At 39.3% G+C, this 16,737-nt stretch overlaps 1 protein-coding gene across 1 annotated transcript in view; it reads right to left on the bottom strand.

The window, feature by feature from the left end:
• The window catches only part of garnl3 (GTPase activating Rap/RanGAP domain like 3), a gene marked incomplete at its 3' end in the record, with an annotated part of 105,344 nt that overhangs the window by 43,595 nt on the left and 45,012 nt on the right, over positions 1-16,737 (bottom strand). Inside the window, 1 exon segment of the mRNA XM_037691977.1 lies at positions 200-336. Within this exon segment, the coding sequence (XP_037547905.1) occupies positions 200-336 (137 nt within the window).

The following is a 16,737-nucleotide window of genomic DNA, read 5'->3' as shown; positions in this document are numbered from 1 at the left end:
GATGGATGGATGAATGGATGTATGATGTATGATAAATGGATGATGGATGGATGGATGATGGAAGGATGGATGATGGATAAATGGATGATGGACAGATGGATGATGGATGGATGATGGATGAATGGATGTATGATAGATGGATGGATGATGGATGATGGCTGTATGATAGATGGATGGATGATGGATGGATGAATGGATGTATGATAGATGGATGGATGGATGATGGTGATGGATGGATGGACACATGCTAGTTGCATGTACCTCATCCAAAGAGCCGTTCTCCACCCTGAAGCGTCCCGCTCTGTGAATGGCCCCATCTGCATCGCTGGAAATCAGCTGAGAGGAGACAGACAGATTTAAAATTAGACGTCTGATCAACCGCGGCTCGGGGCAGACAGGAGAAGGAGGTCACAGATATAAAGTTTCACTCTCAACGACGACAAGGAACCACAGCAGACTCATCAACACCATGTGGCAGCAACATGTGCCCTGCTGCGAACACACGAGCATCCTAAGAACAGAGGAGCAACAAACGCCTCAGTAAGAACCAGACAGTCCTCAGTGATTTTGCTGAAACTAGGCTGAAACTGAGTTGTTAAGGTGAACAGAAAATTTGTAGCTAAAAGCTAAAAGTGGCAAAATGCTAGCTTAGAGCTAAGTGTAACAAAGCAGACTAGTTAAACACTACATAGATCAAAAATTTGACTAACAATCAAAAGTAGAAAAGGGCAGCCAAAATATCAAAAAGCTTGTTAAAAGTAACAAAAGGCTAAGTGAAAGCTAAAAGCAGCTAAATTATTGCTGGACGTTAACAGTAGCAAAAAGCTAGTCACAGGTCAGGGCAGTAGATCAAAGATAAAAGCAGCATAAAAAGACAAAAATAGGGCAAACGGTCTGAAGTAGTTTTTAAAAAGATCAATGATTTTGATTAATTTAAAAAGATAACACATTTCTATGGGAGATATTTTAGTAAATAAAGTGATTATGAAAAGTATAAAAGTTACAAAAAACAAAATGCACAGCACCTATCTACTGAATGAGCTGAACATTTTGACATGCAAATGGCTAAAAATGTGCAGCAGTAATTAGTAATTGAATTTCTAAACTGTATGGAAAAAAAACCCAGGAAATCAAGTCTGCTGACTCAGCGTTCAAACAATGCGTCTACAAATGACCCTGACTTTGAAGAAAAACTCAAGTTTTGGTTGGCGTTGAGTGAAACTGTGCAGCTTTTGCTTGTCTGGGGACTGAGGTCCACAGATGAGAACAAAATGTTTGCATGTTCAGTGTTTGAACTTACAGAAGTTTCTATCACATTTCTGCTGAGTGGCTCCGCCCATTTTTACCCTCACTGAGTAAAGAAACCAAAGTTAGGCATTTCAGATTTTATCTGAAGTTTATGTTTATATTAGCAAATAAGACGGTGGAAAATTTTGAAGTGCTGATCCTAGTAATGCCGTCTGTCTTCCTGGAGAGAGAGAGATTCTTCTGTTTTGTTTTTTTTCTCAAATGAAATTACTCTGAATTGATCATTTCCACTGAAAGACTGGAACATGATTTAAATGTGCTGCACTCCAGGCCAAAGCAGAGCTTCAGCTCTTTTGGAAACATTAATTTAAACGCTCATTTTACAGCATTTCGCCTGATAAAGATAAGCATGGGTTCTGATGGCAAATAATAAAATAAAATAAAAATGAATATAAGACTGCAGATTTTTCTTGGCTTTTCTTTGTAAATGTGTATGTGGCCAAGTCATGGCATGCTTCCTGACAGCAGATAGTCCCTGGAATCTCTCTGCTGCCACAACTTGTTGTTTTATGTCTGGGCTCACGCAGCATAAACAAACAAGACACGGCACGCTAATTGGACCGTTGGCAGATTTGTTGCCAGGTACCACTCTTCAAGTTAGGCTAACCGGAGCGTTTTACGACTGCATATTAAACATTTTATAAACCATCACAGAATGGGAAGAGATCACTTCTTCCAACTGTCTTCAAGAAGATACTTATTTCCAAATTTATCAAAAAATATTTAAGAACATTCATGCACCTGACTTACATGAAACAATTTCAAGTTTTATGCGCCTGTAACCTATAAAAGAAACAAAAATTAATTTTAAACATATGTCTGAGTTAGTGTTGCCCTTTTAAAGCCCTGTAAAACTTTAATCTGCTCCTCTTCCTGTCTGCATTTACTTTTAAGCCCCAACATAATTTCACTCATGTTGCTAGGCAACAGACTCTCTCCTCCCTCGATGCCCCTCCTCTTTATGTCTTTCTCTTTGCCCTCAGCTCTTTGACCCTCTTGACTGTCATGCTATATTCTGTCCCTGTCTCTGACAGAGGTCTCTGCCCTGACAGTATAACGAAAAGAAAAAAAAAAAGGCATGGCCTCATCATCCAGATGGCCTGAACTGATCTGGAAAACTTTATCATTAAGAGGATGGATGAATGTGGAGCTATATAATGAGCCAGACATTAAAGAAGGTTTACCTATTAGGACAGGGCAAAAAATTTAACTAAAAAAATCACAATTTTAACTCCCACATACGAGTAATCTGTGGTTCTACAACAATCCCAGATGCTACACCAGTCACATGTATCGACACGCTGTTAATCTAAACCCTGCAGATTCATTGATTAGGATGAATCTGATTATCACTTTGATCTTTACTCTTCTCTTCCCATTTGTCTCCTGTCTGCTGTCGGTTCTGTAACATTTTACCATAACTGGCTGAGAGGCATTCTTTTTAACATCTACTAACAGCTAGACACAGGAACATAATGCAGAAGTTGAAGTCTAAATAGGTGAGCGCCCCCTGCAGGCAGTCTGCAGTACAGGTTTATGTCAATGTATGTGAATTGTACTCAAAAAAATTAAATAGACCTCAGATGATGCAATTTTTTTCCAAGGGATTTATTTATTTATTTAAGAACTCCTTAATTTGCTGCTTATTTTTAAATATTTAATTTTTAAGGCACTTTGCTGTAATTAGCTGTCCATATTATAGTTTGTCCATTTAAAAAAAAAATGTTGACTGGTACTACAGAGAATGAAAACTTCAAGATTATAAATCCTGAGATCTGCTGTCATTCCTAGATATTTTTTTTTTGTTTGAATACTTTTTCCACAGGCAAATAATTGACACTAATTTGCTCTTTTTATTCCCTACAAATCCAAATGCAGCTCTTAGGTTTGTTGTTCAATGATTAAGATCTTTCATCTGTAAAAACACACCCATCTAAACAGACTCTTGAAATATAAATTCCACTTTCCTGTTTTTGTGGCCCAAACACAGAATATCCTTCTGTTTTTATTAGGCCTGTCGCAATAAACAATAAATCAATTAATCGCATGATAAATGGAAATGATCAACCTCATTTTCATTTATCGGCTTTATCGTTTCTTCGTGTCTCTCTCTTTCTGAAGACACTGGATGACAAAAGGTTAACTCAGATGCTCTTCACTGACCCCTCCCTTTCTCTTTTCTCTTTAAAATCTGTTTTAACCATCCAAAATCGCGTTTTTGGATCGATAAAAGCAGCTAAGCTGAGAAGCTAAGCTACAAGCTAAGCTAACAGGCTGACCTCAGGAAAAAAAACCTTTGTCTTGTCGAAGCTCCAAAATTCACGGTTGAAACCCGTGCCTTTGTCTAAAAAGTTGTTTTTCTCTGCAAAAAGAAGCTGAGAACTTGTTTATTGTGTTTTTATTAAAAGCCTTGTGTGATAAATGCTATGCTAAAGAGCTCAAACCACACCGAGCATCCGCCATTTTGAGAACAAGAAAAAAGGAAAAAGAGACAACCCCTGTCACGTCAAGGGGCCTCCCTCCCATTTCTCTTAAAGCGACACGCTGCTCGCTCCCTCACTATTCATCCTTCAGTTCAAACAGTCTTATACTGCCATCCAGTGGTCGAAAAAAGCTACTACACGCAAAACAAATTAACCAACATTTCTTCTTAAATTTGACAATAATTACTAATTATTGTCAAATTTCAAACAATATTATTGTTTATCGCAATAATTTCTGAGACAATTAATCACCCAGCAAAATTTATTATCGTGACAGGCCTAGTTTTTATACATTATAATCTTAAGGAAACACTTTCTGTATAACTTCTTTACTGGGTTTCTGCTTTTGTAGAAATAATGCAGGATCAGTTCGGTATGTCTAACTGCTGTTGATAATAATAATTTTGAGATTGATCCATTGGGATTAGGAATATTATGTAAAAATGAGACAGATGTAAAGCAAAAACATCTGGCCAGAGGTAGGCAGGAAAGAAAATTGTGGATTTGTTTTAACACTTTGCAAGCTCAAAAATCGAAGTATCATTTAGATAATATACAGTGTTAGGAAAACTGTTTTATCAGATGACGGTGCGGTTCAGGAAAATTGGGATTAAATTAAAAAGATGATTTACTGTATTTTTCGGACTATAAGGCACACCGGATTATAAGGCGCATTAAGTGAAACAAAACAGTCAGATAAGTCAAACTTTATTCAACTCATTCACAATAACCACATAAAATCAGTTTGAGGTCAGTAAGCACAACCAGAGTTAATACATAAGGCGCACTGGATTATAAGGCTCACTGGCGATTTTTGCGAAAATTAAAGGATTTTAAGTGCGTCTTATAGTCTGAAAAATATGGTAGTCTTAATAAGCTGCTTTTCTGTGAAATACTCAGTCTTTTTTTTGTTTTCTGACAACAAAAACAGAAAATTATATGAATGAGAGTAGTTTTATTAACAATTCACATTGAAACTGAAGGTTTAGCCATGTTCTTCTTTAGTTGTGTTCTGCTGATGTTGGTCTTCTTTATGCACCGTTATGACTCTTTAGCATATGTCGTCTAAGTGCTCGTTTGATTTCTTTTTTAAGCTTTTCTTTTTAAACCAATTCGAGCTCCACCCCCAAAACCTTTAAAAAGTAAAAAGTTGTGTAAAAATAATTTTAAAAAATGCTAATTACGTTGTTAGAGTTATTTTACTTTATCATGCTGAGACCCCGGTCTTGTCTGCCCAGAGACGGACCAGTTATGGCCAGTTATGGCCTGGTTCTGTACAGATGAGACAGGCACAGATGCTCTGAGTGAGCTTCCCAGGGTCAACACTCGAATATTTTTTAATTTTGCTGGCTTCCACCACATATAGATTTGCACTTTCACTCATTGTTCACCATCAGAAACAGATAAGACCAATGATGTCACACATAGTCACCCCACTGGTACACTCTGATAGGCTGTACTCCCAGATGTGAAGGCGGAGCCAATGGCCAATATAAACTGGGGCGTACTGTGACACGGGGCGCTTCCGCTTCCGGGTTAAGACGAGTTGGACAGACACCTCAGCGCTGAAGCTGTAACTTCCTCCTGTCTGATGAACATTAAATTGGTAAACAGAAATTATATGATTTATTTGAGTTGGAGCAAGTTTCCTCTCCATCTGGGAATAAAAGAACCAGACGCCGGAGGTGGGGAGTCGGACCGGTTTCATGGACGGACCAGGTCCAGATTCTCACAACAACGTCTTATCTAAATTTTTCAGAGTAACTTCCATTTCATTGCTTTTTGTGTGCGTTTCAGTCACTGTTTCTTTATGTCTTCTTAAGCATTTAAAAGTTCTTCATTAACATCAATACTTAAAAAAGGCTAAGAAAGTCTTACGGTTGAGATGAACCCAAACTGTCTCTTTCTTCTTCATTATCAGCACCTGAGTCTTTCCTCCTCGGAACAATACACATACGTGTCGAACAAATGACTCAAACCTCCCTCTGAAATACATGACTCTGAAAGTATTGCTGTAAAAATACAACAAGATTTCTGCCTCTGTATGCACAGACACAAAGTTTCTTGTTCTCTGTGAGCCCAAACAGGTACACAATCAAAGCACTTGCTGCTTTCTTCTCCCCGAGGTACTCTGTTTATAATGAGACAATAAAATCCAGCAGATTGAGAGCCAAGCATGTTTACTGCAGGTGTGAAGCTCTGATAAACGACAGAGAGCTTTCTGTGCAATAATTAGCTGCGTCTTAGCTGCAGAAAACGCTGTGCTCTCTCTCTCTCTCCAGTCAGATGCATATTAATAGGGCTGAAAACAAATATATTCCTGGTGTGGCGGTATGAGTCTGTATTTGCCTGTGTTCCTGGGTGGGTGACTGAGCTTTGCTATTTGGATCTCAAAGTGTGTGCAGAAAATGGAAGGTAAATGTTGAGGCTGTGGGCCCACATTTCTCCTGCCTCCTGCAACATTAACTGTCCAATCGCAGCATAATGGAGGGGGAATGTTTGCAGTATTCAGACAAAGCAATGTGCTGCCTCTCTAATGTGCACACGTGAGGAGGAAACATTAGTTGTTTGTTTGTTTTTTTTATGTGCATTTCAGCATGCGTTGGTGCTGCGGTGCAAGAATTGGTCCTCTGATGTTTTCAGGGGAAAGAATAAAAAATATCAGGAGAAAAAGAAAAAAGATTAAGTGCTCCGGGGAGTCTGCGTGGGTGTCTGTGCTTCACACAGCCCCTTGCTCTCTAAATCTTGCAGGCTAACAAAGGAGTTGCGAGCAGGAGAAAGCTGCACTCCAAAGAGCCCCTCTGGGCCAGAGGAGGCAGACGAGAGGCAACGAGGGAGAAAGGGGAGCCGGTTATGGTTCTACGCCCTAACAAACAAACTGTAAAACACCTTGCCACTGCTGGGGGAGCAATAAAGGAGGAATGAGACCCACGGTAAGAAAAATACAAAAGCAAAAGTTACCAAAATATAGTTGAACCATGAGGGTTAGATGAAGAATTAAGTCATCATAAGAAAGGCAAAAAGAAGAAAGCTGGAGGACAAAGACTAACAGCCATCTTGACAATGCACCCCCCCCCCCCCCCTCCAGGAAAAGTGCAGCAGCTTTAAGGTTTTATAGACAAGCACTTCTGACACCTAAACTGGTTTTGGTGCAGGACTTAAAGTTATAAAATTATGAGGACGGTCAAAGCTAAAATACGAAACCAAACCCACATATTGCATTTCTCAGATTAATGGTTAATATGTCCTGAAATTAAGAATGTGTAAGCAAAGTTAGTGACCAGCTTCCAAGTGCCACAAGTGTTTGTTTACCTCCAAAAACAGCCAGAATGGCTGTGTTCATGAAACAGCTGTTTAGAATAGAGAAGTCTGACATATTTGATGCACTGGTACAGATTTATGCTCAGATTGTTGTGCAGATTGAACATTAGGTCAGAATGAAACTGTAAACTTATCAGTGTAAAAGATATTTTCTAAAAGCAGCGTGTGTTTGAATGACGAGCTCTGGTTTTATGGTGCTCCACAGCCATATGTCAACTTTATTGTGTTTCGTAAAAACTAAGAACACAAGAACACAAAGTGTAGACTAAAAAAAAGTGTAGGTAGAAGCACAAGCTGATTATACTTTCACTTTGTTATACATAAAACATCAAAATCAAAGCAGCAGAAGTTTTCAATATAATTTTCTAAAACATATCAAGGAATCCTTTTCTCTTTAAAATCCATTTTAACAATCCAAAGTCTAATTTTTGGATCGTTAAAAGCAGCTAAGCTGAGAAGCTAAGCTACAAGATAAGCTAACAGGCCGACCTTGGGGGGAAAACCTCCATCTTGTCGAAGCTCCAAAATTCACAGTTGAACCCCATGTAAAAAGTTTTCCTCTGCAAAAAGAAGCTGAGAACTTGTTTACTGATTTTTTAAATGAAAAGCTTTGTGTGAAAAATGTTATGCTAAAGAGCTCAAACCACACCGAACATCTGCCATTTTGAGAACCGAAGAGAGACAGCCCATGTCACGTCAAGAGGCCTCCCTCCCATTTTTCTTAAAGAGACACGATGCTCGCTCCCTCACTATCCATCATTCAGACAGTCTTATACTGCCACCCAGTGGTCAAAAATGGTAACACACACAAAACAAATTGAAAATTTCTTCTTAAATTTGACGATAATTACCAAATATTGTAAAATTTCAAACAATATTATCGTTTATCGCAATAATTTCTGATACAATTAATCGCCCAGCAAAATTTGTTATCGTGACAGGCCTAGTCCTAACCTTTGTTTTTTGTTGTTTTTTTTATATATAAATCCTTCTCTCATAGTTTTTCTCTTTAATTTTGAACACTTTTGTATACACCTTGGAAGGAGTTTATCATAGGCTTTGTACATAATCAGTGCTGTTCTGAGCTCTACTGTCATAAAATGTTAAAATATACAATGTAAGAAATATGTTATTAGTCGAATGAAAATAATCAGATGCAGTTATAATTCGGATAGCTTTCTTCTGGAGCATGTAGACCAGTTTTACTTGGTTTTAGACAAGTTTCATGTTTGTTTCAAGTCATGCTTGAGTTCCGACGTTTATTCTTGACGGTTGTTGAACTTTTCTCTCTTTTCTTTTACCTTTAGCAGCCGATTCACTTTCATATTTCCACCTAAACATATTCTGTGAGATTCTTTGTTTGCGCAATACCACCATATTTATTAACCTACACAGACCACAACCAGCCCAATGGACTGAGTACTTTGTTTACATTGTGCGTGCACCACATTTCTAAATTGCATATCAATAATTGTGGAAAGCTAATAGAGCAAACTGAACAATTTACATCCTGTAGGAACACATTTCATATATTTATTTTCATACTTTGCATTGAGAAACTTTAAAAACTTTTCAGAAACCAGTCCAAAACACACTTACAGAGTCCCCACTGGAGGGGGAAGTGACAGATGCATGAGTGGAGGTGTTCAATTAATACTTTTTGTGACTTGTTGATGGATAATTGATCTCATCATTGGATTGCTCATGCATGCTCACAATCTTCCAGGAAGGCAGAGAACACAGAGGGGGAAGGCAGCCGAGTAGGAGTGGAAGTGGGAGCGAATGAGCAGAGGGGAGTGAAAGGAGGAGAAAGAGAGGCAGATGTACAAACAGAGATGGTTCAAAATATAGAAATAAATACAGATGGGAAGAAGGAGCAGAGTAAAATAAATGCTAAAAAAAAAAGCGAAAGAAGAGAAATTAGAAGAATCCTCTTCTCCTCTTCATGTTTTAGTCTCCATTTTTAACCCTCTTTGTTGAGTTCTTTACAGAATGCGATAAAGATGGAAGAAGTTACTTTAGATGCCTCTGGCTCTGAAAACAAAGTTCCTTTTATTTGTCCCATTGAAAATGTTATGTAAGGCACAACTAAAGCCCATCTACGTTTAGGATGAAAACTGCCTCGTGTAGTCAGAACAGTGCAATGCATTGAAAAATACACATTTTAATCCTAAAATATCTGCAATTTAGATGGGGGCTTGTTGGCTGCAATAGAGGAGAATGTTTCCTAAGGATAAAAACGAACAATCCTTTTATGACCTTGCAGTCTCTATCCCCTAAAAATTGGTTGATTTGGGGATATTTTGATGATTTCAAAAATCTTTTTTTTTTCCCAATATGCAGATTCTTGATGGAAATTAAACAAATGAGCTTTGATTTTGGGATTGTGTGTTTTACTGAATTTTTGGCCAATTATTTGTTTTCACAGCAAATTATCAAAATTGCTGTAATAAGCGTATCACATTTCCACTTTCTAGGACATAAGTGAAAAGTTTGAACAAACACATATTGACCGCTGGCAAAGTCTGTTTAATCTGTGTTTTACAGCTCTATAGTTCCTCTTTTTTTTCACCAGCAGTGGAGTTCTTCAGCATCCAGGATTTAAATGTTCAGCCTTTAGGTATGTAGACTATTCTGATGGCTGTCTGTAATCAGAACTTCATCTGTCTGAGAACATCTCCACAAAGACAGGGCAAAAACAAAAAGAAAAGTAACAGAGACACATAAATAAAGCATTCCAAACTTGCAGATGCCCAAATTGAATTTTTGTCAAAACAACAAAGAAACCTGGACAAAAAAGATAAGAAAAGCTCTACAGCATCAAACTAAATAAAGAAGGAAAACAGATCCAAGAACACTGTCTCTCTGCATCCATCCATTCATTATTTTCCACTTGTTCTGAAGTCAGGTTGTGAGGGCAGCACTTTGAGCAGGGAGGCCCAGACATTTCTTTCCACAGCCACCTCTTCCAGCTCTTCTGGGAGGACCTCAAGGTGTTCCCAGGCTAACCGAGAGATATAGTCTCTCTAGCATGTCCTGGGTCTTCCCCAGGGTCTCCTCCCAGTTGGACATGCCTGAAACACCTCCCTAGAGAGGTGCCCAGGGAGCATCCTTACCAGATGCTCGAACAACCTCAACTGGCTCCTCTCGATATGGAGGAGCAGCGGTTCTACTCCAAGTCTTTCCTGGATAACTGAACTTCTCACCCCTCTAAGGGAGAGTCCAGCTACCTTGCTGAGGAAACTCATTTCAACCATCTGTATCCATGATCTCATTCTTTCAGTCACTACCCAAAGTTCGTGACCATAGCTGAGGGTAGGAACGTAGACTGACCCTTACAGCTCAGCTCTCTCTTCACCACAATGGACTGACACAGAGTCCGCACTACTGCAGACACTGCACCAATCCATCTGTCAATCTCACGTTCCATTCTTCCCTCACTCGTGAACAAAACCCAGAGATACTTGAACTCCTCCACTTGAGGCAGAACCTCACCCGCGACCTGAAGAAAGCAATCCACCCTTTTATGATTGAGGACCATGGCCTCAGATTTGGAGGTGCTGATTCTCATCCCAGCCGCTTCACACCTGGCTGCGAACCGCTCCAGTGAGAGCTGAAGATCATGGAACGATGACGCCAGCAGGACCACATCATCTGTAAATAGCAGAGATGGAATCCTGAGGCCACCGAACTGGGATTCCTCCGCCCCCTGGCTGCACAAGAATATCTGCTCAAAAAAGTAATGAACAGAATCTGTGACAACGGGCAGTCCTGGTGGAGTCCAACTCCCACCCCGAAGGGGTCCGACTTACTACCGGCAATGTGAACCAAACTCTTGCGCTGCTTGTAAAGGGACCGAACAGCCCGTAGCCACAGGTCCCCAATCCCATACTCACGGAGCACCCCCCACAGTGTACCCCAAGGAACATGGTTGAATGCCTTCTCCAAGTCCACAAAACACATGTAGACTGGATGGGCAAACTCCCATGACCCCTTGAGGACCCTAGTGAGGGTAAAGAGCTGATCCAGTGTTCCACAGCCAGGATGGAACCTGCGTTGTTCCTCCTGGATCTGAGGTTCTGCCAACAATCAGACTCGCTTCTCCAGTACCCCTGAATAGAAATTACCAGAGAGGCTGTTTGTTGCATGAGCGTCTGAAACACTCCTCAACATCCTGGAGAACCTAAAACCTGAGGAAAAAATAAGCAAATCCAAAGGAAAAACATCCAAACAGAAGTTGAGTGGCTTTTTGTCTACAGTTCGGTGCAGTGAAGGGTGATTAGACCCTTACGTAGGGGAACATGACCTTTAAAATAGAGGCCCGACCTTGGTCTGCCTGGCTCGTCTTCCCTGGTTCTGCTTAGCCGTGTTGATTTTTCATGTAGCTTGGATCATCGTAGCAACACCCAACAATGGAAAACTTGGAGCTCATGCTATTCCTGCTCATTGATCTTTAACCCCGAGTTTCTGGGTTCCAAAAATCAATCTGGAAGTTGGCCAGAATGTCCAATGAAAAGATTTAGAACCCAAGCTGCAAAAGGGCCAATATAGACCAGGCCAAGACCCTTAGGACCCTCAGAAGACAAAACAATTTGCAGTAACAGCTTAGCACAGTTTAAAATGGGGGAGTGGTGGCGCAGAGGTTAGAGAGGTGGGCTTGTGATCCGAAGATCGCCGGTTCACGCCCCGGCCCCGACAACATCAAAATTGTGGGTGGGGTAGGTGAAACACCCACACTTGCCCCCACCCTCATTCGCCCCACCCTGGGCCCATGAGCAAGGCCCTTAACCCCCACCATGTGCTCCCTAAACAGGTCTCTCTTGAAAATGAGTTCTCGTGGCTCAATGAGACTAACCTGGATAAATAAAGGCTAAATGAAAAAAAAAAAAAAAAAAAAAATCTTGTCACTTTTGAGTGTGAAATGAGAAAGATTCTCAGATAAGAAGCTAAACGTATTCTAAAATCAAAAAGACATCCCGCTGCTCCCTCAAGTGTCCTGGAAATAAGGAGGAAAAACACGTCCTGACAAGAATAAAGTCTGCTGACAATGCAATCTGACCATTTCAAACCACAACCAGACGACACTCACACAGATTACTGCACAACATGCATGTGAAAATCTCTGTCATGCTGTGCAAATAATACTACATAATGCATGATGTTCCTGTAGACATGGACTAACCACACAAGGGAGAAATTACAGGTGAAATCAAAGACAAACAGTGGCTGTTTGTTGCAGTTTACAGTTTAGCCAGTAACTGCCGCTGATTTAAACAACCTGCAGCGAAGACAAATCCAGCCCAGCTGCCAGAAGTAAACTCAGATTTATGCACTGCTATAGCAGCAAAAATGACTAATCTACTGACAAGCTCTGAAAACATCCAGCTATCAACCCAGCCAACGTTTGCACAAATGGGTGCAGCAGCTTTAAGGGTCTTGAAGAGTGTGCAGATGCTGCAGTGAATTCTTGGATCACAGAGCTCGGCAGATGAGTGCCATGAATGATCGGCTTAAAACATGATTAGTTATGTATCAGAAGCAAAGAGAAGGGGGGACATATGGAAAACAAGAACAGGGAGAAGGAAGAAGAAATATTCACAAATTAAAAAAAAAAATATGTCTGTAAATGCCTCTATGATGCAAATCATCTTCACATTTTAAAAGTACTGGGAAAATCAAGTGAAGAGGACTTGAAGTGACTTTACATGGATATATTTTTCTAGAGTATTGATTTAGGCATTACAGAAAAAAACAAAAATATTACATCTCACTTACGTCTCTCTTATTTTTGAAGTTGTTAGCTCACTGAATGGATGGATGGATGGATGGATGGATGGATGGATGGATGGATGGACGGACGGACAGACAGACAGACAGACAGACTTTGCTCAGGGATGGGGGACAACTATACTGGTAAGTAATTGAAGACCACCAAATACCACCATATTCAGTACGAGGAAAAAATGATCTGTTTCCTTATATTATTTGACACAATAATCACCTTTTGTTTGCTAATCTTTCTTTAAACAATTGTAGACACAATTTAGTGTTTATAATATTGTGTCATTTTACTTAAAAACTTAAATTCCAGCATCATTATTTGTATCACACATCAGCTTGCTATGAAACCAAAATTGCTACTTGTGGCTTCTGTTCCTGCTGTTAAGTTTAATAATCACAGAAACAGATGCAGCCACACGCAGCGTGATGTGCACATGCTGAGAGTGGGAATAAATACAAAGTGGCGGTGCGGTGAAAAGCTTCTGAGACAGAGACAGTACCAGTGGGAGTGGGTGGGAGTAGTGCCGCTTGCTCACCAGTCACTGTGAAAGACTGACAGCTAACTCTGAATATTGTATTTTTCAAACACACACACACACACACACATACAGTATGCTAGTTCTAACAGTAGCCTCGGTTGCGCTCATCGCTGTGCACTGCAAGAGTTGAGGCAAATGCACACAGGATCTACATCACAGTGTGTGAAGAGTTTTACCTCAAACATTTATTTCTGTTCCTGTTTCAGAGAACCAGCGCTCACCTCACTGTCACTGTCTGTGCAACATTTCAGTTCAGCTTTTGAAGTTGTCGTGTCGTAAATGGAGCATCACTTGTCTCCAGCTTCAGCTGTGACGTACAAAACACAATGAAGTTTTGTACGTGGACTGTGGAGTTGTCACTGAATGATGGAAACGGGTGGGTGTTTCCTTTTTGTCGTCTTTAAAATACGTTCTGCAAAAGTTAAAAAAACTCTCAGACAGTCTCTTGAGTTTGTGATGAAACCAATGTTGACTGGAACCTTACTTGTCTTAACGAGAGCAACTGGTGCTTAAAATATGGGCAGACACACATTTTGAGTATACGGAGATGCAGCATGAATTTTTTATTTATTTATTTATTTTATTTAAAATTGTTGGCATACTCATTAAATTCAACTCTTTATTTTCTTTTATGACACTCTGGAAAGCAACACTTATAGTGCAAACCTCAATATTATGTCAGTAAAAAAAAAAGATAATTTGTAAAATTATAAACACGTCATATTTTACAATATGCAGTGCCTATGGGTGAATGGTGGCACAGGTGATAAGAGATGGTTGCCGGTTTGATCCTACGGACCGACAACTTCAAAATGTGGGTGGTGAAAAATGAAGCACCCACGCCTGTCTCCCTGTCTCCACTCTCCTCTGCCCCACTCTGGGCCCTTGAGCAAGGCCCTTAATCCCCGACCATGCTTGCCTGAGCACCCTAGATGGCAGCTCTCTGCTCCACACAGAAGGCTGTGGTAGCCTCGGAGGTCTGTGGTTGAATCAGGAAGGGCACCAGGCATAAAACAATTAAGTCTTCATGTGAGTTAGCTCACAGTGGCAACCCCTGAAGAAAGGAGCAGCTGAAAGAAGAAGAAGAAGAAAAAGACTGCCTAAAGTAAAGTGCCCTCTTGGATGTTTTATGCATTTATTGTTGTCATAAACGAATCAAAGACAATATAAGTTGGCCTATTTGACAAAAAAAAACTTATTCAATGTCAAAGTGTAATCAAATTTCTACAAACAAATACCTGGTAAATGTACCAAATACTAAATAAATTAAAAATTTAAATTAGGTAATTGCATAAATATTCACGATATTTGAAGTGATCGTCCCAGTTCCACTCAGAGAAAAGATTATTGAAATGTACAAGTCATGGAATGGATACTAAAAGATGTCCATGGCCCCAAACATCACAGTAGATTTGTTACATCCATCATCAAGGAATGGAAGGAATATGGGACATGTGTAAACCTACAAAGAGCAGGCCATCCTAACAAACTGAGTGAACGGAGAATAGTGAGAAAGGCTACCAAGATATGTGTGACCAACCTGAAGGAGTTAGAAGCTTCAACAGGTGAGATGAAAGAGATGGCTCCTTTCCCTGCTTTTTCTTCTCTCAGAGCTTTATTTTTCATTAGGTAAGATTTTAAAAAGTTAATTTAGTGAGAAAATGTGGTTATTAATTAAGGGAAATACCTCTTTAAACAGCCTGGTTGGGATGGGAACTAGCAGACATGTGGATGGTTTGGATGAAGCTATTATTTTTCACAATTCAGAGAGCTCAACAGGACAAAAACAGTTCAAACATGAATCAGGTTCTAGTGACATTTTCTCAAGTTGTCTCATCTGACACAGAACCAGAGGCGATACTAGGAATGTTGGTTTGATTTTTTTCCTTAATTGAAACAATTTTATTCATAAAGAATCTCATGAAGTCATCTCTGCGTATAGTTGTAGGGATGCATGAATCAACATTAGACTAGCTATGGTACTGAAAAGGAACCTGGGGCTATTTTTATTCACACCAATTAAAGATGCATATATAAAGTTCTAGCTTTACGGAGTGCTTTTATGTATGTTAGCAAGCTATTTTTTCCAAGATAAGTAAAATTCTTCAATGTTAGTGGAGCACTATTTTCTTTCCAGCATTATAGATCTGCTTTAATGTACGTAACTCAGAATTGAACCAAGGAGCTAATCTCCTCTGATTGATTACTTTCTTTTTCAGCACAACAGCTGTATCGAGTGAAGCTTGTAAATAAGTTGTAAATGTATCTTCTAAGTTCATGACAAAAACCAATGCAGACCTGTTCCTGTTTTTAGTATTTTACATCGCTTTACAATGTAGCTGTTTTTTATTCTTTTTAAAAATATATAATTTTCTTCCATTTATTTTTTCAATTTATATACGATCTTTTATGATTGTCTGTTGTCATCATTCTTAAAAATGAGTCCTCGAGGCTCATTGAGACTAACCTGTATAAATAAATAAAGGTTGAATGAATGAATGTGAAAGTTTCCAGTAAATTACCTAAATAATGTACATAAAAGGTGTACCGGCCATACATTCAAGATACATTCAGGAAGTCTAATGAGGGAAAATAAACTTTACTTATAACATATACTGTAGTTTTTGCACTTAAAAATGTACAAACCAATTCATTAATGATGAGAGTTCTTCAAAATCAGCCTATTACCACCTTAAGATTGTTGCAAAAATCAATAAACTGAGGCCAAGACAAATTAGGAACACACATTTATTTTCAGCTAGATGTATCCTCCGATGTTTTCACAGCTCTCAGGAAATAAAAGACTTGGAAAGCTGCAGCTCATCCAGAATGCTGACCCCCCGAGTCCTTAATAACACCAATAAAGTGTGGCACATTACACAGGTGCTTAAATCACCTCACTGGCTCCCTCTGTGTCGTGGAATAGATTTTAAAATACTAAAATATGGTCTGCAGAGCATTTCTTGGTCTTAGGGACCACACACATTTCTGATTTACTTGTGCTGTTTTAAGGCACTAAGACTGTTCAGGTAAATTACACTGACAAAGCAGCATTAACAATTTGGCTTTTTACCTAAAATATTGGATGCAACATGAATAAATTCAGACAGAAATAATTTAAGTAAAAATTTTTCTTCGTCAAACAGTTGAGAATTTTCATTAACCTGTTTAGAATAGATGACTGTTTTTAGTAATGCAGGCCTGACGGAGCGTGCACAGTTTTTTTGGTATGATGTTAGCCAATGGTATTCTTTTTAAAGAAATCTGATGTGCAATGTTTTCTACAAGTTTACCTTAAATTGACA

Source organism: Nematolebias whitei, chromosome 18 (genome assembly GCF_014905685.2).
Source record: "Nematolebias whitei isolate Nwh7 chromosome 18, NemWhi1, whole genome shotgun sequence".
Lineage (NCBI taxonomy): Eukaryota > Metazoa > Chordata > Actinopteri > Cyprinodontiformes > Rivulidae > Nematolebias > Nematolebias whitei.
The sequence above is the reverse complement of the archived record's forward strand: the minus strand, read 5'-3'. Positions and strand labels throughout refer to the sequence as shown.